General features: G+C 51.8%; 1 protein-coding gene across 1 annotated transcript in view; it reads right to left on the reverse strand.

Moving 5' to 3' along the window:
• Window positions 1-556: 556 nt before the first annotated feature.
• LOC311116863 (uncharacterized protein) overlaps window positions 557-23,512 on the reverse strand; it is a 76,391-nt gene continuing 53,435 nt past the window's right edge. The window contains exons 12-16 of the mRNA XM_084191892.1: window positions 23,395-23,465; window positions 21,561-21,752; window positions 21,323-21,483; window positions 13,013-13,103; window positions 557-1,488 (exon numbers count right to left, since the gene is read on the reverse strand). Of these exons, the coding sequence (XP_084048018.1) occupies window positions 1,406-1,488; window positions 13,013-13,103; window positions 21,323-21,483; window positions 21,561-21,752; window positions 23,395-23,465 (598 nt within the window). The 3' untranslated portion in view covers window positions 557-1,405. The remainder of the gene's footprint in view (window positions 1,489-13,012; window positions 13,104-21,322; window positions 21,484-21,560; window positions 21,753-23,394; window positions 23,466-23,512) is intronic.

A 23,512-nucleotide genomic window follows, 5' to 3' on the forward strand; every position in this document is an offset into this window, starting at 1 on the left:
ATTGAACTCTTTGGCCTGAATGCCAAGCATCACATCTGGAGGAAACCTGGCACCATCCCTACAGTGAAGCATGGTGGTGGCAGCATCATGCTATGGGGATGTATTTCAGCGGCAGGGACTGGGAGACTAGTCAGGATCGAAGGAAAGATGAACGGAGCAAAGAACAGAGAGATCCTTGATAAAAACCTGCTCCAGAGCGCTCAGGACCTCAGACTGGGGAAAAGGTTCACCTTCCAACAGGACAACGACCCTAAGCACACAGCCAAGACAACACAGGAGTGGCTTCTGGACAAGTCTCTGAATGTCCTTGAGTGGCCCAACTGGGCCCGGACTTGAACCCGATCTAACATCTCTGGAGAGACCTGAAAATAGTTGTGCAGCAATGCTCCCCATCCAACCTGACAGAGCTTGAGAGGATCTGCAGAGAAGAATGGGAGAAACTCCCCAAATACAGGTGCGCCAAGCTTGTAGCGTCATACCCAAGAAGACTCGATGCTGTAATCGCTGCCAACGGTGCTTCAACAAAGTACTGAGTAAAAGGTCTGAATACTTATGTAAATGTGATACGTTTTTTATTTTTAATAAATTTGCAAAAATAAAAACCTGTTTTTGCTTTGTCATTATGGGGCATTGTGTAGATAGATTAGGAAAAAATACCAATTGAATCAATTTTAGAATAAGGCTGTAATGTAACAAAATGTGGAAAAAGCCAAGGGGTCTGAATACTTTCCGAATGCACTGGATATTTAGTATATAATTGTGTGTGCTGATGTGACTGTTGTTCCTAGGGCTCGCTTGTGAATGACACATAGGTCTCAATGTGTCTCCCTGGTTTAATTAAACATTTAAAATCCATGTGATACCGTCAATTCAACAAGGTTATATACTTCCCCCCAGTGGTCAATTCAACAAGTTATATACCGCCCATTAGTGGTCAATTCAACAAGGTTATATACTGCCCCCTAGCTAACACAGCCAGGACTGAATTACACATTTGTTATTTTTTATTACATAAGATATGTTGTTTACAACAGTTGACAGAAGATGAATAGTACAATAAAAATACCCGGAAGCCTTCACAAGTTGTTTTTCATTGGTCACATTAAATGTACACAGTAGGGGGGGCACTAGAAACAAAGGTTTTACAAAAGTATTGCTATTTACAAATGTTCCTGTGACAACAACAAGTCAATAACAAGCACTTACAGCACAGCCCCCTTTCTAACTTCCTGTTAAGTCCTTGGGAATGACATTGAGGTGGGTGAGGAGGGCCACTCTAGCATGTCGTCTCTGCTGGTCTCACTCTGTTAAGTTGAGGTCCCTGGTGGTCCTCTGTAAGGCTCCTTCACGTCTCTGTCCTGTCACTATCGTCCTGTCCTGAACCCCTGGCTGTGGTCCCCAGGCCTCACTCTGAGCTCTCTGCCAGCATCCTGGTGAAGTGTAGAGCAGCAGGTTCCTGGGTCAGGTTGTGGAGGCTGTAGGCATGGCCTGTTGGACAACACAGGGAGGGGGTCAGTAACCATGGCCTGTTGGACAACACAGGGAGGGGGTCAGAAGGCATGGCCTGTTGGACAACACAGGGAGGGGGTCAGAAGGCATGGCCTGTTGGACAACACAGGGAGGGGGTCAGTAACCATGGCCTGTTGGACAACACAGGGAGGGGGTCAGAAGGCATGGCCTGTTGGACAACACAGGGAGGGGGTCAGAAGGCATGGCCTGTTGGACAACACAGGGAGGGGGTCAGAAGGCATGGCCTGTTGGACAACACAGGGAGGGGGTCAGAAGGCATGGCCTGTTGGACAACACAGGGAGGGGGTCAGAAGGCATGGCCTGTTGGACAACACAGGGAGGGGGTCAGTAACCATGGCCTGTTGGACAACACAGGGAGGGGGTCAGAAGGCATGGCCTGTTGGACAACACAGGGAGGGGGTCAGAAGGCATGGCCTGTTGGACAACACAGGGAGGGGGTCAGTAACCATGGCCTGTTGGACAACACAGGGAGGGGGTCAGAAGGCATGGCCTGTTGGACAACACAGGGAGGGGGTCAGAAGGCATGGCCTGTTGGACAACACAGGGAGGGGGTCAGAAGGTATGGCCTGTTGGACAACACAGGGAGGGGGTCAGAAGGCATGGCCTGTTGGACAACACAGGGAAGGGGTCAGAAGGCATGGCCTGTTGGACAACACAGGGAGGGGGTCAGAAGGCATGGCCTGTTGGACAACACAGGGAGGGGGTCAGTAACCATGGCCTGTTGGACAACACAGGGAAGGGGTCAGTAACCATGGCCTGTTGGACAACACAGGGAAGGGGTCAGAAGGCATGGCCTGTTGGACAACACAGGGAGGGGGTCAGAAGGCATGGCCTGTTGGACAACACAGGGAGGGGGTCAGAAGGCATGGCCTGTTGGACAACACAGGGAGGGGGTCAGAAGGCATGGCCTGTTGGACAACACAGGGAGGGGGTCAGAAGGCATGGCCTGTTGGACAACACAGGGAGGGGGTCAGAAGGTATGGCCTGTTGGACAACACAGGGAGGGGGTCAGAAGGCATGGCCTGTTGGACAACACAGGGAGGGGGTCAGAAGGCATGGCCTGTTGGACAACACAGGGAGGGGGTCAGAAGGCATGGCCTGTTGGACAACACAGGGAGGGGGTCAGAAGGCATGGCCTGTTGGACAACACAGGGAGGGGGTCAGAAGGCATGGCCTGTTGGACAACACAGGAGAGGGGTCAGAAGGTATGGCCTGTTGGACAACACAGGGAGGGGGTCAGAAGGCATGGCCTGTTGGACAACACAGGGAGGGGATCAGAAGGCATGGCCTGTTGGACAACACAGGGAAGGGGTCAGAAAGCATGGCCTGTTGGACAACACAGGGAAGGGGTCAGAAGGCATGGCCTGTTGGACAACACAGGGAAGGGGTCAGAAGGCATGGCCTGTTGGACAACACAGGGAGGGGGTCAGTAACCATGGCCTGTTGGACAACACAGGGAGGGGGTCAGAAGGCATGGCCTGTTGGACAACACAGGGAGGGGGTCAGAAGGCATGGCCTGTTGGACAACACAGGGAAGGGGTCAGAAGGCATGGCCTGTTGGACAACACAGGGAGGGGGTCAGAAGGCATGGCCTGTTGGACAACACAGGGAGGGGGTCAGAAGGCATGGCCTGTTGGACAACACAGGGAGGGGGTCAGAAGGCATGGCCTGTTGGACAACACAGGGAGGGGGTCAGAAGGCATGGCCTGTTGGACAACACAGGGAGGGGGTCAGAAGGCATGGCCTGTTGGACAACACAGGGAGGGGGTCAGAAGGCATGGCCTGTTGGACAACACAGGGAGGGGGTCAGAAGGCATGGCCTGTTGGACAACACAGGAGAGGGGTCAGAAGGCATGGCCTGTTGGACAACACAGGGAGGGGGTCAGAAGGCATGGCCTGTTGGACAACACAGGGAGGGGATCAGAAGGCATGGCCTGTTGGACAACACAGGGAAGGGGTCAGAAGGCATGGCCTGTTGGACAACACAGGGAAGGGGTCAGAAGGCATGGCCTGTTGGACAACACAGGGAAGGGGTCAGAAGGCATGGCCTGTTGGACAACACAGGGAGGGGGTCAGTAACCATGGCCTGTTGGACAACACAGGGAGGGGGTCAGAAGGCATGGCCTGTTGGACAACACAGGGAGGGGATCAGAAGGCATGGCCTGTTGGACAACACAGGGAGGGGGTCAGAAGGCATGGCCTGTTGGACAACACAGGGAGGGGGTCAGAAGGCATGGCCTGTTGGACAACACAGGGAAGGGGTCAGATGGCATGGCCTGTTGGACAACACAGGGAGGGGGTCAGTAACCATGGCCTGTTGGACAACACAGGGAGGGGGTCAGAAGGCATGGCCTGTTGGACAACACAGGGAGGGGGTCAGAAGGCATGGCCTGTTGGACAACACAGGGAGGGGGTCAGAAGGCATGGCCTGTTGGACAACACAGGGAGGGGGTCAGAAGGCATGGCCTGTTGGACAACACAGGGAGGGGGTCAGTAACCATGGCCTGTTGGACAACACAGGGAGGGGGTCAGAAGGCATGGCCTGTTGGACAACACAGGGAGGGGGTCAGTAACCATGGCCTGTTGGACAACACAGGGAGGGGGTCAGAAGGCATGGCCTGTTGGACAACACAGGGAGGGGGTCAGAAGGCATGGCCTGTTGGACAACACAGGGAGGGGGTCAGTAACCATGGCCTGTTGGACAACACAGGGAGGGGGTCAGAAGGCATGGCCTGTTGGACAACACAGGGAGGGGGTCAGAAGGCATGGCCTGTTGGACAACACAGGGAGGGGGTCAGAATGCATGGCCTGTTGGACAACACAGGGAGGGGGTCAGAAGGCATGGCCTGTTGGACAACACAGGGAGGGGGTCAGTAACCATGGCCTGTTGGACAACACAGGGAGGGGGTCAGAAGGCATGGCCTGTTGGACAACACAGGGAGGGGGTCAGTAACCATGGCCTGTTGGACAACACAGGGAGGGGGTCAGAAGGCATGGCCTGTTGGACAACACAGGGAGGGGGTCAGAAGGCATGGCCTGTTGGACAACACAGGGAGGGGGTCAGAATGCATGGCCTGTTGGACAACACAGGGAGGGGGTCAGAAGGCATGGCCTGTTGGACAACACAGGGAGGGGGTCAGTAACCATGGCCTGTTGGACAACACAGGGAGGGGGTCAGAAGGCATGGCCTGTTGGACAACACAGGGAGGGGGTCAGAAGGCATGGCCTGTTGGACAACACAGGGAGGGGGTCAGTAACCATGGCCTGTTGGACAACACAGGGAGGGGGTCAGAAGGCATGGCCTGTTGGACAACACAGGGAGGGGTCAGAAGGCATGGCCTGTTGGACAACACAGGGAAGGGGTCAGAAGGCATGGCCTGTTGGACAACACAGGGAGGGGTCAGAAGGCATGGCCTGTTGGACAACACAGGGAGGGGGTCAGTAACCATGGCCTGTTGGACAACACAGGGAGGGGGTCAGTAACCATGGCCTGTTGGACAACACAGGGAGGGGGTCAGTAACCATGGCCTGTTGGACAACACAGGGAAGGGGGTCAGTAACCATGGCCTGTTGGACAACACAGGGAGGGGGTCAGAAGGCATGGCCTGTTGGACAACACAGGGAGGGGGTCAGAAGGCATGGCCTGTTGGACAACACAGGGAGGGGGTCAGAAGGCATGGCCTGTTGGACAACACAGGGAGGGGTCAGTAACCATGGCCTGTTGGACAACACAGGGAAGGGGTCAGAAGGCATGGCCTGTTGGACAACACAGGGAGGGGTCAGAAGGCATGGCCTGTTGGACAACACAGGAGGGGGTCAGTAACCATGGCCTGTTGGACAACACAGGGAGGGGGTCAGTAACCATGGCCTGTTGGACAACACAGGGAGGGGGTCAGTAACCATGGCCTGTTGGACAACACAGGGAAGGGGTCAGTAACCATGGCCTGTTGGACAACACAGGGAGGGGGTCAGAAGGCATGGCCTGTTGGACAACACAGGGAGGGGGTCAGAAGGCATGGCCTGTTGGACAACACAGGGAGGGGGTCAGAAGGCATGGCCTGTTGGACAACACAGGGAAGGGGGTCAGAAGGCATGGCCTGTTGGACAACACAGGGAAGGGGTCAGTAACCATGGCCTGTTGGACAACACAGGGAAGGGGTCAGAAGGCATGGCCTGTTGGACAACACAGGGAGGGGGTCAGAAGGCATTGCCTGTTGGACAACACAGGGAGGGGGTCAGAAGGCATGGCCTGTTGGACAACACAGGGAAGGGGGTCAGAAGCATGGCCTGTTGGACAACACAGGGAGGGGGTCAGAAGGCATGGCCTGTTGGACAACACAGGGAGGGGGTCAGAAGGCATGGCCTGTTGGACAACACAGGGAAGGGGTCAGAAGCCATGGCCTGTTGGACAACACAGGGAGGGGGTCAGAAGGCATGGCCTGTTGGACAACACAGGGAGGGGGTCAGAAGGCATGGCCTGTTGGACAACACAGGGAGGGGGTCAGAAGGCATGGCCTGTTGGACAACACAGGAGGGGATCAGAAGGCATGGCCTGTTGACAACACAGGGAGGGGGTCAGAAGGCATGGCCTGTTGGACAACACAGGGAGGGGATCAGAAGGCATGGCCTGTTGGACAACACAGGGAGGGGGTCAGAAGGCATGGCCTGTTGGACAACACAGGGAGGGGGTCAGAAGGCATGGCCTGTTGGACAACAAAGGGAGGGGGTCAGAAGGCATGGCCTGTTGGAAAACACAGGGAGGGGATCAGAAGGCATGGCCTGTTGGACAACACAGGGAGGGGGTCAGAAGGCATGGCCTGTTGGACAACACAGGGAGGGGGGTCAGAAGGCATGGCCTGTTGGACAACACAGGGAGGGATCAGAAGGCATGGCCTGTTGGACAACACAGGGAGGGGGTCAGTAACCATGGCCTGTTGGACAACACAGGGAGGGGTCAGTAACCATAGCCTGTTGGACAACACAGGGAGGGGGTCAGAAGGCATGGCCTGTTGGACAACACAGGGAGGGGGTCAGAAGGCATGGCCTGTTGGACAACACAGGGAGGGGGTCAGAAGGCATGGCCTGTTGGACAACACAGGGAAGGGGTCAGAAGGCATGGCCTGTTGGACAACACAGGGAGGGGGTCAGAAGGCATGGCCTGTTGGACAACACAGGGAGGGGGTCAGAAGGCATGGCCTGTTGGACAACACAGGGAGGGGGTCAGAAGGCATGGCCTGTTGGACAACACAGGGAAGGGGTCAGAAGGCATGGCCTGTTGGACAACACAGGGAGGGGTCAGAAGGCATGGCCTGTTGGACAACACAGGGAGGGGGTCAGAAGCATGGCCTGTTGGACAACACAGGGAGGGGGTCAGAAGGCATGGCCTGTTGGACAACACAGGGAGGGGGTCAGAAGGCATGGCCTGTTGGACAACACAGGGAGGGGGTCAGAAGGCATGGCCTGTTGGACAACACAGGGAGGGGGTCAGAAGGCATGGCCTGTTGGACAACACAGGGAGGGGGTCAGAAGGCATGGCCTGTTGGACAACACAGGAGAGGGGTCAGAAGGCATGGCCTGTTGGACAACACAGGGAGGGGGTCAGAAGGCATGGCCTGTTGGACAACACAGGGAGGGGATCAGAAGGCATGGCCTGTTGGACAACACAGGGAAGGGGTCAGAAGGCATGGCCTGTTGGACAACACAGGGAAGGGGTCAGAAGGCATGGCCTGTTGGACAACACAGGGAAGGGGTCAGAAGGCATGGCCTGTTGGACAACACAGGGAGGGGGTCAGTAACCATGGCCTGTTGGACAACACAGGGAGGGGGTCAGAAGGCATGGCCTGTTGGACAACACAGGGAGGGGGTCAGAAGGCATGGCCTGTTGGACAACACAGGGAGGGGGTCAGAAGGCATGGCCTGTTGGACAACACAGGGAGGGGGTCAGAAGGCATGGCCTGTTGGACAACACAGGGAAGGGGTCAGAAGGCATGGCCTGTTGGACAACACAGGGAGGGGGTCAGTAACCATGGCCTGTTGGACAACACAGGGAGGGGGTCAGAAGGCATGGCCTGTTGGACAACACAGGGAGGGGGTCAGAAGGCATGGCCTGTTGGACAACACAGGGAGGGGGTCAGAAGGCATGGCCTGTTGGACAACACAGGGAGGGGGTCAGTAACCATGGCCTGTTGGACAACACAGGGAGGGGGTCAGAAGGCATGGCCTGTTGGACAACACAGGGAGGGGGTCAGTAACCATGGCCTGTTGGACAACACAGGGAGGGGGTCAGAAGGCATGGCCTGTTGGACAACACAGGGAGGGGGTCAGAAGGCATGGCCTGTTGGACAACACAGGGAGGGGGTCAGTAACCATGGCCTGTTGGACAACACAGGGAGGGGGTCAGAAGGCATGGCCTGTTGGACAACACAGGGAGGGGGTCAGAAGGCATGGCCTGTTGGACAACACAGGGAGGGGGTCAGAATGCATGGCCTGTTGGACAACACAGGGAGGGGGTCAGAAGGCATGGCCTGTTGGACAACACAGGGAGGGGGTCAGTAACCATGGCCTGTTGGACAACACAGGGAGGGGGTCAGAAGGCATGGCCTGTTGGACAACACAGGGAGGGGGTCAGTAACCATGGCCTGTTGGACAACACAGGGAGGGGGTCAGAAGGCATGGCCTGTTGGACAACACAGGGAGGGGGTCAGAAGGCATGGCCTGTTGGACAACACAGGGAGGGGGTCAGAATGCATGGCCTGTTGGACAACACAGGGAGGGGGTCAGAAGGCATGGCCTGTTGGACAACACAGGGAGGGGGTCAGTAACCATGGCCTGTTGGACAACACAGGGAGGGGGTCAGAAGGCATGGCCTGTTGGACAACACAGGGAGGGGGTCAGAAGGCATGGCCTGTTGGACAACACAGGGAGGGGGTCAGTAACCATGGCCTGTTGGACAACACAGGGAGGGGGTCAGAAGGCATGGCCTGTTGGACAACACAGGGAGGGGTCAGAAGGCATGGCCTGTTGGACAACACAGGGAAGGGGTCAGAAGGCATGGCCTGTTGGACAACACAGGGAGGGGTCAGAAGGCATGGCCTGTTGGACAACACAGGGAGGGGGTCAGTAACCATGGCCTGTTGGACAACACAGGGAGGGGGTCAGTAACCATGGCCTGTTGGACAACACAGGGAGGGGGTCAGTAACCATGGCCTGTTGGACAACACAGGGAAGGGGTCAGTAACCATGGCCTGTTGGACAACACAGGGAGGGGGTCAGAAGGCATGGCCTGTTGGACAACACAGGGAGGGGGTCAGAAGGCATGGCCTGTTGGACAACACAGGGAGGGGGTCAGTAACCATGGCCTGTTGGACAACACAGGGAGGGGGTCAGTAACCATGGCCTGTTGGACAACACAGGGAAGGGGTCAGAAGGCATGGCCTGTTGGACAACACAGGGAGGGGTCAGAAGGCATGGCCTGTTGGACAACACAGGGAGGGGGTCAGTAACCATGGCCTGTTGGACAACACAGGGAGGGGGTCAGTAACCATGGCCTGTTGGACAACACAGGGAGGGGGTCAGTAACCATGGCCTGTTGGACAACACAGGGAAGGGGTCAGTAACCATGGCCTGTTGGACAACACAGGGAGGGGGTCAGAAGGCATGGCCTGTTGGACAACACAGGGAGGGGGTCAGAAGGCATGGCCTGTTGGACAACACAGGGAGGGGGTCAGAAGGCATGGCCTGTTGGACAACACAGGGAAGGGGTCAGAAGGCATGGCCTGTTGGACAACACAGGGAAGGGGTCAGTAACCATGGCCTGTTGGACAACACAGGGAAGGGGTCAGAAGGCATGGCCTGTTGGACAACACAGGGAGGGGGTCAGAAGGCATGGCCTGTTGGACAACACAGGGAGGGGGTCAGAAGGCATGGCCTGTTGGACAACACAGGGAAGGGGTCAGAAGGCATGGCCTGTTGGACAACACAGGGAGGGGGTCAGAAGGCATGGCCTGTTGGACAACACAGGGAGGGGGTCAGAAGGCATGGCCTGTTGGACAACACAGGGAAGGGGTCAGTAACCATGGCCTGTTGGACAACACAGGGAGGGGGTCAGAAGGCATGGCCTGTTGGACAACACAGGGAGGGGGTCAGAAGGCATGGCCTGTTGGACAACACAGGGAGGGGGTCAGAAGGCATGGCCTGTTGGACAACACAGGGAGGGGATCAGAAGGCATGGCCTGTTGGACAACACAGGGAGGGGGTCAGAAGGCATGGCCTGTTGGACAACACAGGGAGGGGATCAGAAGGCATGGCCTGTTGGACAACACAGGGAGGGGGTCAGAAGGCATGGCCTGTTGGACAACACAGGGAGGGGGTCAGAAGGCATGGCCTGTTGGACAACAAAGGGAGGGGGTCAGAAGGCATGGCCTGTTGGACAACACAGGGAAGGGGTCAGAATGCATGGCCTGTTGGACAACACAGGGAGGGGGTCAGAAGGCATGGCCTGTTGGACAACACAGGGAGGGGATCAGAAGGCATGGCCTGTTGGACAACACAGGGAGGGGGTCAGAAGGCATGGCCTGTTGGACAACACAGGGAGGGGATCAGAAGGCATGGCCTGTTGGACAACACAGGGAGGGGGTCAGAAGGCATGGCCTGTTGGACAACACAGGGAGGGGGTCAGAAGGTATGGCCTGTTGGACAACAAAGGGAGGGGGTCAGAAGGCATGGCCTGTTGGACAACACAGGGAGGGGATCAGAAGGCATGGCCTGTTGGACAACACAGGGAGGGGGTCAGAAGGCATGGCCTGTTGGACAACACAGGGAGGGGGTCAGAAGGCATGGCCTGTTGGACAACACAGGGAGGGGATCAGAAGGCATGGCCTGTTGGACAACACAGGGAGGGGGTCAGTAACCATGGCCTGTTGGACAACACAGGGAGGGGGTCAGTAACCATGGCCTGTTGGACAACACAGGGAGGGGGTCAGAAGGCATGGCCTGTTGGACAACACAGGGAGGGGGTCAGAAGGCATGGCCTGTTGGACAACACAGGGAGGGGGTCAGAAGGCATGGCCTGTTGGACAACACAGGGAGGGGGTCAGAAGGCATGGCCTGTTGGACAACACAGGGAGGGGGTCAGTAACCATGGCCTGTTGGACAACACAGGGAGGGGGTCAGTAACCATGGCCTGTTGGACAACACAGGGAAGGGGTCAGTAACCATGGCCTGTTGGACAACACAGGGAAGGGGTCAGACGGCATGGCCTGTTGGACAACACAGGGAGGGGGTCAGAAGGCATGGCCTGTTGGACAACACAGGGAGGGGGTCAGAAGGCATGGCCTGTTGGACAACACAGGGAGGGGGTCAGAAGGCATGGCCTGTTGGACAACACAGGGAGGGGGTCAGTAACCATGGCCTGTTGGACAACACAGGGAGGGGGTCAGTAACCATGGCCTGTTGGACAACACAGGGAGGGGGTCAGAAGGCATGGCCTGTTGGACAACACAGGGAGGGGGTCAGTAACCATGGCCTGTTGGACAACACAGGGAGGGGGTCAGTAACCATGGCCTGTTGGACAACACAGGGAAGGGGTCAGTAACCATGGCCTGTTGGACAACACAGGGAGGGGGTCAGTAACCATGGCCTGTTGGACAACACAGGGAGGGGGTCAGAAGGCATGGCCTGTTGGACAACACAGGGAAGGGGTCAGTAACCATGGCCTGTTGGACAACACAGGGAGGGGGTCAGAAGGCATGGCCTGTTGGACAACACAGGGAGGGGGTCAGTAACCATGGCCTGTTGGACAACACAGGGAAGAGCTCAGTAACCATGGCCTGTTGGACAACACAGGGAGGGGGTCAGAAGGCATGGCCTGTTGGACAACACAGGGAAGGGGTCAGAAGGCATGGCCTGTTGGACAACACAGGGAGGGGGTCAGTAACCATGGCCTGTTGGACAACACAGGGAGGGGGTCAGTAACCATGGCCTGTTGGACAACACAGGGAGGGGGTCAGAAGGCATGGCCTGTTGGACAACACAGGGAAGGGGTCAGTAACCATGGCCTGTTGGACAACACAGGGAGGGGGTCAGTAACCATGGCCTGTTGGACAACACAGGGAGGGGGTCAGAAGGCATGGCCTGTTGGACAACACAGGGAAGGGGTCAGTAACCATGGCCTGTTGGACAACACAGGGAGGGGGTCAGAAGGCATGGCCTGTTGGACAACACAGGGAAGGGGTCAGTAACCATGGCCTGTTGGACAACACAGGGAGGGGGTCAGTAACCATGGCCTGTTGGACAACACAGGGAAGGGGTCAGTAACCATGGCCTGTTGGACAACACAGGGAGGGGGTCAGTAACCATGGCCTGTTGGACAACACAGGGAGGGGGTCAGAAGGCATGGCCTGTTGGACAACACAGGGAAGGGGTCAGTAACCATGGCCTGTTGGACAACACAGGAAGGGGGTCAGTAACCATGGCCTGTTGGACAACACAGGGAGGGGGTCAGAAGGCATGGCCTGTTGGAAAACACAGGGAAGGGGTCAGTAACCATGGCCTGTTGGACAACACAGGGAGGGGGTCAGAAGGCATGGCCTGTTGGACAACACAGGGAAGGGGTCAGTAACCATGGCCTGTTGGACAACACAGGGAGGGGGTCAGTAACCATGGCCTGTTGGACAACACAGGGAGGGGGTCAGAAGGCATGGCCTGTTGGACAACACAGGGAGGGGGTCAGAAGGCATGGCCTGTTGGACAACACAGGGAAGGGGTCAGTAACCATGGCCTGTTGGACAACACAGGGAGGGGGTCAGAAGGCATGGCCTGTTGGACAACACAGGGAAGGGGTCAGTAACCATGGCCTGTTGGACAACACAGGGAGGGGGTCAGTAACCATGGCCTGTTGGACAACACAGGGAGGGGGTCAGTAACCATGGCCTGTTGGACAACACAGGGAGGGGGTCAGAAGGCATGGCCTGTTGGACAACACAGGGAGGGGGTCAGTAACCATGGCCTGTTGGACAACACAGGGAGGGGGTCAGTAACCATGGCCTGTTGGACAACACAGGGAAGGGGTCAGTAACCATGGCCTGTTGGACAACACAGGGAGGGGGTCAGAAGGCATGGCCTGTTGGACAACACAGGGAAGGGGTCAGAAGGCATGGCCTGTTGGACAATACAGGGAGGGGGTCAGAAGGCATGGCCTGTTGGACAACACAGGGAGGGGGTCAGAAGGCATGGCCTGTTGGACAACACAGGGAGGGGGTCAGAAGGCATGGCCTGTTGGACAACACAGGGAGGGGATCAGAAGGCATGGCCTGTTGGACAACACAGGGAGGGGGTCAGAAGGCATGGCCTGTTGGACAACACAGGGAGGGGGTCAGAAGGCATGGCCTGTTGGACAACACAGGGAGGGGATCAGAAGGCATGGCCTGTTGGACAACACAGGGAGGGGATCAGAAGGCATGGCCTGTCCTGGGTTCTAACTCACCACATGGGACCATGAAGGTCTGTCCTGGGTTATAATGGTTCTCTTTGCCGTTGATCGTCACAGTCACTGAGCTGGTTAGGAGGTTATACACCTGGAACAACACCACACAGATGGTTAGGAGGTTATACACCTGGAACAACACCACACAGCTGGTTAGGAGGTTATACACCTGGAACAACACCACACAGATGGTTAGGAGGTTATACACCTGGAACAACAACACACAGCTGGTTAGGAGGTTATACACCTGGAACAACAACACACAGCTGGTTAGGAGGTTATACACCTGGAACAACAACACACAGCTGGTTAGGAGGTTATACACCTGGAACAACAACACACAGCTGGTTAGGAGGTTATACACCTGGAACAACAGCACACAGCTGGTTAGGAGGTTATACACCTGGAACAACAACACACAGCTGGTTAGGAGGTTATACACCTGGAACAACAGCACACAGCTGGTTAGGAGGTTATACACCTGGAACAACAGCACACAGCTGGTTAGGAGGTTATATATCCTGGAACAACAGCACACAGCTGGTTAGGAGGTTATATATCCTGGAACAACAGCACACAGCTGGTTAGGAGGTTATACACCTGGAACAACAGCCTGCTGTTCGATCAGCCTACTGATCCATCAGCCTGCTATTCGATCAGCCTACTGATCCATCAGCCTGCTATTCAATCAGCCTACTGATCCAATCTTATTGAGCAGAATAAAAACAAATTTAAAAAAGGGAGGACGGCCTAGCAGTGATGAATTTAAGAACTTCTTCCAAGAAAAGATCATGATCATTAGAAAACAAATTGTGGACATTCTTTTAATATGCGTATTTCTGCAAAACGCTGTTGTCCTGAGTCTGCACAGAACTGCCTACAGGACCCTATTCCAACTAAACTACTGAAAGAGCTACTTCCTGTGCTTGGCCCTCCTATGTTGAACATAATAAATGCTCCCTATCCACTGGATGTGAACCAAACTCACTAAAAGTGGCAGTAATAAAGCCTCTCCTGAAAAAGCCAAACCTTGACCAGGAAAATTAAAATATCAGCCCTCTATATTGAATATGGAAAATCTCTCCCTCCCTCCCTCTCTCCCTCCCTCCCTCTCTCCCTCTCTAGCATTGGGACAGTATAGATGTTTGAAACCTGACCATGGAACATTACTTCAAATAATGAGGCAAGTTTTGCCTTGCTTCAACGTAGCCTAAATCCATCCATAGAAACGGAGGCGATGATTTTAGAAAGACTTCCTCGTGCCATTACCAGCTTTTCTTTCCTGTTCGATTGTTTTTCATATCAACTTTTTTTCGTTGTCCAGAAGCCAAAGGCAGTTTCCTAGTCATATTAGCAACCCATCCTAGTTGTTGCCATTAGATTCTAAGTTTCTAACTGAGATTTTCATCTCTGTCATATATGGAACCGCTCGCATTACCGTCTCCCGAGTGGCGCAGTGGTCTGAGGTTCTGGTTCGAATCCAGGCTCTGTCGTAGCCGGCTGTCATATATGGAACCGCTCGCATTAGGTGTCCTGTTTAGAACAGTGTTTTCCTGCTAATTGCATTTTGGCAAATGTTAGAAAATTACATACATTTTACATTCACGTCATTTAGCAGACGCTCTTATCCAGAGTGACTTACAAAATGGTGCATTCACCCTATAGCCAGTGGGATAACCACTTTACAATGTTTTTTTTTTTTTTTTTTTGGGGGGGGGTAAAGAGGGGTAGAAGGATTACTTTATCCTATCCCAGGTATTCCTTAAAGAGGTGGGGTTTCAAGTGTCTCCGGAAGGGGGTCAGTGACTCCGCTGTCCTGGCGTCGTGAGGGAGCTTGTTCCACCATTGGGGTGCCAGAGCAGCGAACAGTTTTGACTGGGCTGAGCGGGAACTATGCTTCTGTAGAGGTAGGGGAGCTAGCAGGCCAGAGGTGGATGAACGCAATGCCCTCGTTTGGGTGTAGGGACTGATCAGAGCCTGAAGGTACGGAGGTGCCGTTCCCCTCACAGCTCCGTAGGCAAGCACCATGGTCTTGTAACGGATGCGAGCTTCAACTGGAAGCCAGTGGAGTGTGCGGAGGAGCGGGGTGACGTGAGATAACTTGGGAAGGTTGAACACCAGACGGGCTGCAGCATTCTGGATAAGTTTAATGGCACAGACAGGGAGCCCAGCCAACAGCGAGTTGCAGTAATCCAGACGGGAGATGACAAGTGCCTGGATTAGGACCTGTGCCGCTTCCTGTGTAAGGCAGGGTCGTACTCTCCGAATGTTGTAGAGCATGAACCTACAGGATCGGGTCACCGCCTTGATGTTAGCGGAGAATGACAGAGTGTTGTCCAGGGTCACGCCAAGGCTCTTTGCACTCTGGGAGGAGGACACAACGGAGTTGTCAACCGTGATGGCGAGATCATGGAACGGGCAGTCCTTCCCCGGGAGGAAGAGCAGCTCCGTCTTGCCAAGGTTCAGCTTGAGGTGGTGATCCGTCATCCATACTGATATGTCTGCCAGACATGCAGAGATGCGATTCGCCACCTGGTTATCAGAAGGGGGAAAGAAGAAGATTAGTTGTGTGTCGTCTGAGTAGCAATGATAGGAGAGGCCATGTGAGGATATGACAGAGCCAAGTGACTTGGTGTATAGCGAGAATAGGAGAGGGCCTAGAACTGAGCCCTGGGGGACACCAGTGGTGAGAGCACGTGGTGCGGAGACAGATTCTCGCCACGCCACTTGGAAGGAGCGACCGGTCAGGTAGGACGCAATCCAAGAGTGAGCCGCGCCGGAGATGCCCAGCTCGGAGAGGGTGGAGAGGAGGATCTGATGGTTCACAGTATCAAAGGCAGCGGATAGGTCTAGAAGGATAAGAGCAGAGGAGAGAGAGTTAGCTTTAGCAGTGCGGACAGCCTCTGTGACACAGAGAAGAGCAGTCTCAGTTGAATGACCAGTCTTGAAACCTGACTGGTTTGGATCAAGAAGGTAATTCTGAGAGAGATAGCAGGAGAGTTGGCTAAAGACGGCACGCTCAAGAGTTTTGGAGAGAAAAGAAAGAAGGGATACTGGTCTGTAGTTGTTGACATCGGAGGGATCGAGTGTTGGTTTTTTGAGAAGGGGTGCAACTCTCGCTCTCTTGAAGACGGAAGGGACATAGCCAGCGGTCAAGGATGAGTTGATCAGCGAGGTAAGGGAGAAGGTCACCGGAGATGGTCTGGAGAAGAGAGGAGGGGATAGGGTCAAGCGGGCAGGTTTTTGGGCGGCCGGCCGTCACAAGTCGCAAGATTTTATCTGGAGAGAGAGGGGAGAAAGAAGTCAAAGCATAGGGTAGGGCAGTCTGAGCAGGATCAGCAGTGTCATTTGACTTAACAAACGAGGATCGGATGTCGTCAACCTTCTTTTCAAAATGGTTGACGAAGTCATCCACAGAGAGGGAGGAGGGAGGGGGAGGAGGAGGAGGATTCAGCAGGGAGGAGAAGGTGGCAAAGAGCTTCCTAGGGTTAGAGGCAGATGCTTGGAATTTAGAGTGGTAGAAAGTGGCTTTAGCAGCAGAAACAGATGAAGAACATGTAGAGAGGAGGGAGTGAAAAGATGCCAGGTCCGCAGGGAGTCTAGTTTTCCTCCATTTCCACTCAGCTGCCCGGAGCCCTCTTCTGTGAGCTCGCAATGAGTCAAGCCACGGAGCTGGAGGGTAGGACCGAGCCGGCCGGGAGGATAGGGGACATTGAGAGTCAAAGGATGCAGAAAGGGAGGAGAGGAGGGTTGAGGAGGCAGAATCAGGAGATTGGAGGGAGAAGGATTGAGCAGAGGGAAGAGATGATAGGATGGAAGAGGAGAGAGTAGCGGGAGAGAGAGAGCGAAGGTTGCGACGGCGCATTACCATCTGAGTAGGGGCAGAGTGAGTAGTGTTGGAGGAGAGCGAGAGAGAAAAGGATACAAAGTAGTGGTCGGAGACATGGAGGGGAGTTGCAGTGAGATTAGTAGAAGAACAGCATCTAGAAAAGATGAGGTCAAGCGTATTGCCTGCCTTGTGAGTAGGGGGGGGGGGGCGGTGAGAGGGTGAGGTCAAAAGAGGAGGAGTGGAAAGGAGGCGGCAGAGAGAAATGAGTCAAAGGTAGACGTAGGGAGGTTGAAGTCCCCCAGAACTGTGAGGGGTGAGCCATCCTCAGGAAAGGAACTTATCAAGGCGTTAAGCTAATTGATGAACTCTCCAAGGGAACCTGGAGGGCGATAAATGACAAGGATGTTAAGCTTGAATGGGCTAGTGACTGTGACAGCATGGAATTCAAATGAGGAGATAGACAGATGGGTCAGGGGAAAAAGAGAGAATGTCCACTTGGGAGAGATGAGGATTCCTGTGCCACCACCCCGCTGACCAGATGCTCTCTGGGTATGCGAGAACACATGGTCAGACGAAGAGAGAGCAGTAGGAGTAGCAGTGTTTTCAGTGGTAATCCATGTTTCCGTCAGCGCCAAGAAGTCGAGGGACTGGAGGGTAGCATAGACTGAGATGAACTCTGCCTTGTTGGCCGCAGAACAGCAGTTCCAGAGGCTGCCTGAGACCTGGAACTCCACGTGGGTCGTGCGTGCAGGGACCACCAGGTTAGAGAGGCAGCAAAATTACATTTTATTAGCTGCTTCATTACATGAGTTGCATGTTCAATAATAGGCTATAGCCTTTTAACTGTAAGACTATAGGCTTACTATTGTTGCATGTTTCCATTAAGCTGTTAACCTCTACGGGATCGGTGTCCCGTATACGGGACGGTTGAGCTAACATGCGCTAATGTGGTTAGCATGACTGTTGTAAGTAACAGCAAACTTTCCAGGACATAGACATGTCTTATATGGGCAGAAAGCTTACAATATTGTTAATCTAACTGCACTGTCCAATTTATAGTAGCTATTACAGTGAAAAAATACCATGCTATTGTTTGAGGAGAGTGCACAACAACAAAAAACTTATCACGGCAACTGCTTTGATACATTCACCTATGAAGTTAAATAATGTACTTACATTCAGTAATCTTGCTCTGATTTGTCATCCTAAGGGTCCCAAAGATAAAATGTAGCATAGTTTTGTTCGATAAAATAAATTTTTATATTCAAATGTAGGAACTGGGTTCTACAGTTTGAACCCCTGCTGTCTCTGGCTCCACACCCACCCCGCCCGGCCATCTAGATGTGTGAAAGTTAGTGTATAAGCTAATGATCCATCATGTATGACATTCCTGGGAGTGTGTAAACTTACAAACATGATATGGTAATACAAAATGCATGTTCTCTATAGTTATGTACTTGGAAATGTATCAATTACATTTCCAAGTACATAATAGTCCAGTATTGCAATGCTTCACTGGATCAATCTGAAACTTCACACACTGCTGCCATCTGTTGGCCAAAATCTAAATTGCACCTAAACTGCAATATTATATTGTGGCCTTTCTCTTGCATTTCAAAGATGGAACAAAAAACACAAAAATGCATATTTTTTTGTTTGTATTATCTTTTACCAGATCTAATGTGTTATATTCTCCTACATTAATTTCACAGTTACAAACTTCAAAGTGTTTCCTTTCAAATCGTATCAAGAATATGCATAGCCTTGCTTCAGGTCCTGAGCTACAGGCAGTTAGATTTGGGTATGTCATTTTAGGCGAAAATTGAAAAGAAAGGGTCCGATCCATAAGAGGTTAATTAATGAAACATTTCCGTTCCTTGCATGCATACTGTTAGGCAAATCAGTTTGTTGTCCGGTTAATGAGGGTCGGTTCGCCAGCAGCAACATTTACCGAAATGTGCATCCCTATTTCAAACTTATGGGCGACTCACGATATATCACTAGATTTTAAAAGTTCTCTCTGAATAAGTTTTGTTGCACAATTAAAAAGGTCAAAACACAAAATTATACCTAAATATAAGCCTTCCACAGCCACACTAATAATTACATTATTTTATCAAAATAGTTTAACCTTTTTTTGCAATAATCACTATTCTGGCTTTCATGTCTGTCTATGAAAATTCCCTTTTTGTAACAAATTGAATCAGAACTATCCACAACGCACATTCACTAATAATGACCAACATCTTGTAGCAGTCATTATAGAAAATTAACACGGGTCTCATAAACAAATCTCTCAAGCACAAGCCCACGTGTTAGTGATTAGCCAGCTAATCTTTATATTTAAAGGCAAGCCAACTTGGATCTATTTGCTTGCTAAGACGGTAGAACAGTTGAACTGTTATGAACATACCCTCCTGGCCGCCTCCAATTGTTTGAACACCTGTTCACTTTAAGATATTGAAATCAAGTAGCCTACCTGGATAAGATGCTTATTTCTCAGAATAACAACAAGTTGCCAATTCCTTATATAAATGCGTATTTTTGTGCTCATTGCACATTTATAACACACAGACTAGACAGCTGACAGTCTGTGGCTAGATTGCTGCTAGCTGTACTGAGCATTACTTTGCCACATGTTCATTGACACTCTCGTTTTAGTCTGCTCTGTTCTACATGTTGGAAGTTGAGACATAAAAAGGCTGTTATAAAGGTTAAGTTCTCCTCTATTCCAGTAAAATAATGTCTCTGTGTTTGTGTCCATATGACCGATTCTGTTGGACCAAACCTCAAATGCAAATAGCGAGTTTAAACAAATCAAATCAAATTTTATTTGTTAAATTTTTCGTAAACAACAAGTGTAGATTTACAGTGAAATGCTTACTTACGGGCCCTTCCCAACAATGCAGAGAGAATTGTTTTTATAAATATTAACACGAGCCGGGGGAGGGGCTTGGTGTCTGTGGAGTGTTAAAGAGGAGGGGCTTGGTGTCTGTGGAGTGTTAAGGAGGAGGGGCTTGGTGTCTGTGGAGTGTTAAGGAGGAGGGGCTTGGTGTCTGTGGAGTGTTAAGGAGGAGGGGCTTGGTGTCTGTGGAGTGATATAGGCATTTGGAACATCGCTCTAAAACATTCATTCGATATATTGCCCAGCCCTACACTCATTCTGATATGACGTATCTGACATCACTCTGAACTGATATTCTAATTCTGATATGATAAACACTATATATACAGCAGTATGTGGACACCCCATCAAATGAGTGGATTTGGCCATTTCAGCCACATCCGTTGCTGACAGGTGTATAAAATCGAGCACACAGCCATGCAATCTCCATAGACAAACATTATCAGTAGAATGGCCTTACTAAAGAGCTCAGTGACTTTCAATGTGGCACCGTCATAGGATGCCACCTTTCCAACAAGTCAGTTCATCAGATTTCTGTCCTGCTAGAGCTGCCCCGGTCAACTGTCAGTGCTGTTATTATGAAGTGGAAACGTCTAGGAGCAACAACGGCTCAGCCGCAAGGTGGTAGGCCACACAAGCTCACAGAACGGGACCGCCGAGTGCTGAAGCACATAGCGCGTAAAAATCGTCTGTCCTCGGCTGCAACACTCACTACTGAGTTCCAAACTGCCTCTGGAAGCAACGTCAGCACAATAACTGTTTGTCGGGAGCTTCGTGAAATGGGTTTCCATGGCCGAGCAGCTGCACACAAGCCTAAGATCACCATGCGCAATGCCAAGCATCGGCTGGAGTGGTGTAAAGCTCGCCACCATTGGACTCTGGGCAGTGGAAATGTGTTCTCTGGAGTGATGAATCACATTTCACCATCTGGTTGTCCGACGGACAAATCTGGGTTTGGCGGACGCCAGGAGAACGCTACCTGCCCGAATGCATAGTGCCAACTGTAAAGTTTGGTGGAGGAGGAATAATGGTCTGGGGCTGTTTTTCATGGTTCGGTCTAGGCCCCTTAGTTCCAGTGAAGAGAAATCTTAACGCTACAGCATACAATGACATTCTAGACGATTCTGTGCTTCCAACTTTGTGGCATCAGTTTGGGGAAGGCCCTTTCCTGTTTCAGCATGACAATGCCCCTGTGCACAAAGCGAGGTCCATACAGAAAAGGTTTGTCGAGATCGGTGTAGAAGAACTTGACTGGCCTGCACAGAGCCCTGACCTCAACCCCATCGAACACCTTTGGGATGAATTGGAACGCCGACTGCGAGCCAGGCCTAATCGCCCAACATCAGTGCCCGACCTCACTAATGCTCTTGTGGCTGAATGGAAGCAAGTCCCCGCAGCAATGTTCCAACATCTAGTGGAAAGCCTTCCCAGAAGAGTGGAGGCTGTTATAGCAGCAAAGGGGGGACCAACTCCATATTAATGCCCATGATTTAAGAATGAGATGTTAGACGAGCAGGTGTCCACATACTTTTGGTCATGTAGCGCACCTAAAGGTTAGGGGTTAAAGGTTACTCACAGTGGTAGCGCTGTGGTCCACCAGCAGAGGTTTCTTCATGTAGGAGCCCAGCAGGATCTTTCCATTAGAGAAGGTTTCAGCCAGCAGGTCCATCTTGTAACCCAGAGCTCTGTTTCGGTACGAGAACCACTGGAAATGATCTGGGCTGATCTGGCCTCCCTCTGACAACACAACACAACACAGGACAACATTACACTATTGTTGACCTATTGCCCCATCTCTGTCTGTGTGTACGTACGTTTCCCGGTGGCAGGCCAGAGCAGAGCCAGCCAGTCGGTGAGGTTGGCCTTGTCCTCCAGCTGCAGTGTGATGGCTTTAAGAGGAGGAGCACAAACAGCCGCAGTCACAGCCTCAGGATCTGACAGCACGATACCAGGAGGGACAGACGGATGGACAGACGGATGGGGCGTCACTCTGGATGACGGGAGCCCTGTCATGGAGAGGTCAGGGTTAGAGGTCAGGGTCAGAGGTCAGGATTAGAGGTCAGGGACAGGAAAGTATTCACACTCCTTCAGAAAGTATTCACACTCCTTCAGAAAGTATTCACACTCCTTCAGAAAGTATTCACACTTCAGAAAGTATTCACACTCCAGAAAGTATTCACACTCCAGAAAGTATTCACACTCCTTCAGAAAGTATTCACACTCCTTCAGAAAGTATTCACACTCCTTCAGAAAGTATTCACACTCCTTCAGAAAGTATTCACACTCCTTCAGAAAGTATTCACACTCCTTCAGAAAGTATTCACACTCCTTCAGAAAGTATTCACACTCCTTCAGAAAGTATTCACACTCCTTCAGAAAGTATTCACACTCCTTCAGAAAGTATTCACACTCCTTCAGAAAGTATTCACACTCCTTCAGAAAGTATTCACACTCATTGACTTTTTCCACATTTTGTTGTTACAGCCTGATTTTTAAATGGATTCAATAGAGATTTTGTCGTCACTGGCCTACACACAATAACCCATAATGTCAAAGTGGAACTATTTTTTTACAAATAGATGTAAAGCTGAAATGTCTTCAGTCAATAAGTATTCAACCCCTTTGTTATGGCAAGCCTAAATAAGTTCAGGAGTAACAATTTGCTAAACGAGTGAAAATAAAGGAAGCCTGTACAGATTAAAATATTCTAAACATGCATGCTGTTTGCAACAAGACACTAAAGTAAAACTGCAAAAAATGTGGTAAAGCAATTAACTTTTTGTCCTGAACACATTACTGAGTACCACTCTCCATATTTTCAAGCATGGTGGTGGCTGCATCATGTTATGGGTATGCTTGTAATCGTTAAGGACTGGGGGAGTTTTTCAGGGAAAAAAATCAACTGAATGGCGCTAAGCACAGGCAAAATCCTAGAGGAAAACCTGGTTCAGTCTGCGTTCCACCAGACACTGGGAGGTGAATTCACCTTTCAGCAGGACAATAACCTAAAACACAAGGCCAAATCTACACTGGAGTTGCTTACCAAGAAGACAGTGAATGTTCCTGAGTGGCCGAGTTACAGTTTTGACTTAAACCTACTTGAAAATCTATGGCAAGACCTGAAAATGGTTGTCTAGCAATGATCAACAACCAATTTGACAGAGTTTGAAGAATTTTGAAAAGAATAATGGGCAAATGTTGCACAATCCAGGTGTGGAAAGCTCTTAGAGACTTACCCAGAAAGACTCCCAGCTGTAATCACTGCCAAAGGTACTTCTACAAAGTATTGACTCAGAGGTGTGAATACTTATGTAAATGAGACATTTCTGCATTTCATTTTCAATAAATTAGCAAACATTTCTAAAAACATGTTTTCACTTTGTCATTATGGGGTACTGTGTGTAGATGGTTGACATTTAATTTGGATCCATTTTTAATTCAGGCTGTAGCACAACAAAATAAGTCAAGGGGTTTGAATACTTTCTGAAGGCACTGTAGTTTAAATGTGTTAAATTAAATCAAACTTTATTTAAAGTGCATTTAAAATCCCAACACACTTTAAATGAAAACAATCTAATTAAAAAAGTCAAAGCAAACAGGAAGCAGTAAGCAAACAGGAAGCAGTAAGGCACAATGCTCTGCACTTACAGATGTCCTCATGCTCTTCACAATCCTCCAGTTCAATCATGGAAGACGGTCCGCTTTTGAAACCTTTTAACCTGTTGACAAAAAGGAATGGATCACCTGACATCACGTTGGACAACAG

This window comes from Coregonus lavaretus (genome assembly GCF_964263955.1).
Source record: "Coregonus lavaretus genome assembly, contig: HAP1_SCAFFOLD_190, whole genome shotgun sequence".
Lineage (NCBI taxonomy): Eukaryota > Metazoa > Chordata > Actinopteri > Salmoniformes > Salmonidae > Coregonus > Coregonus lavaretus.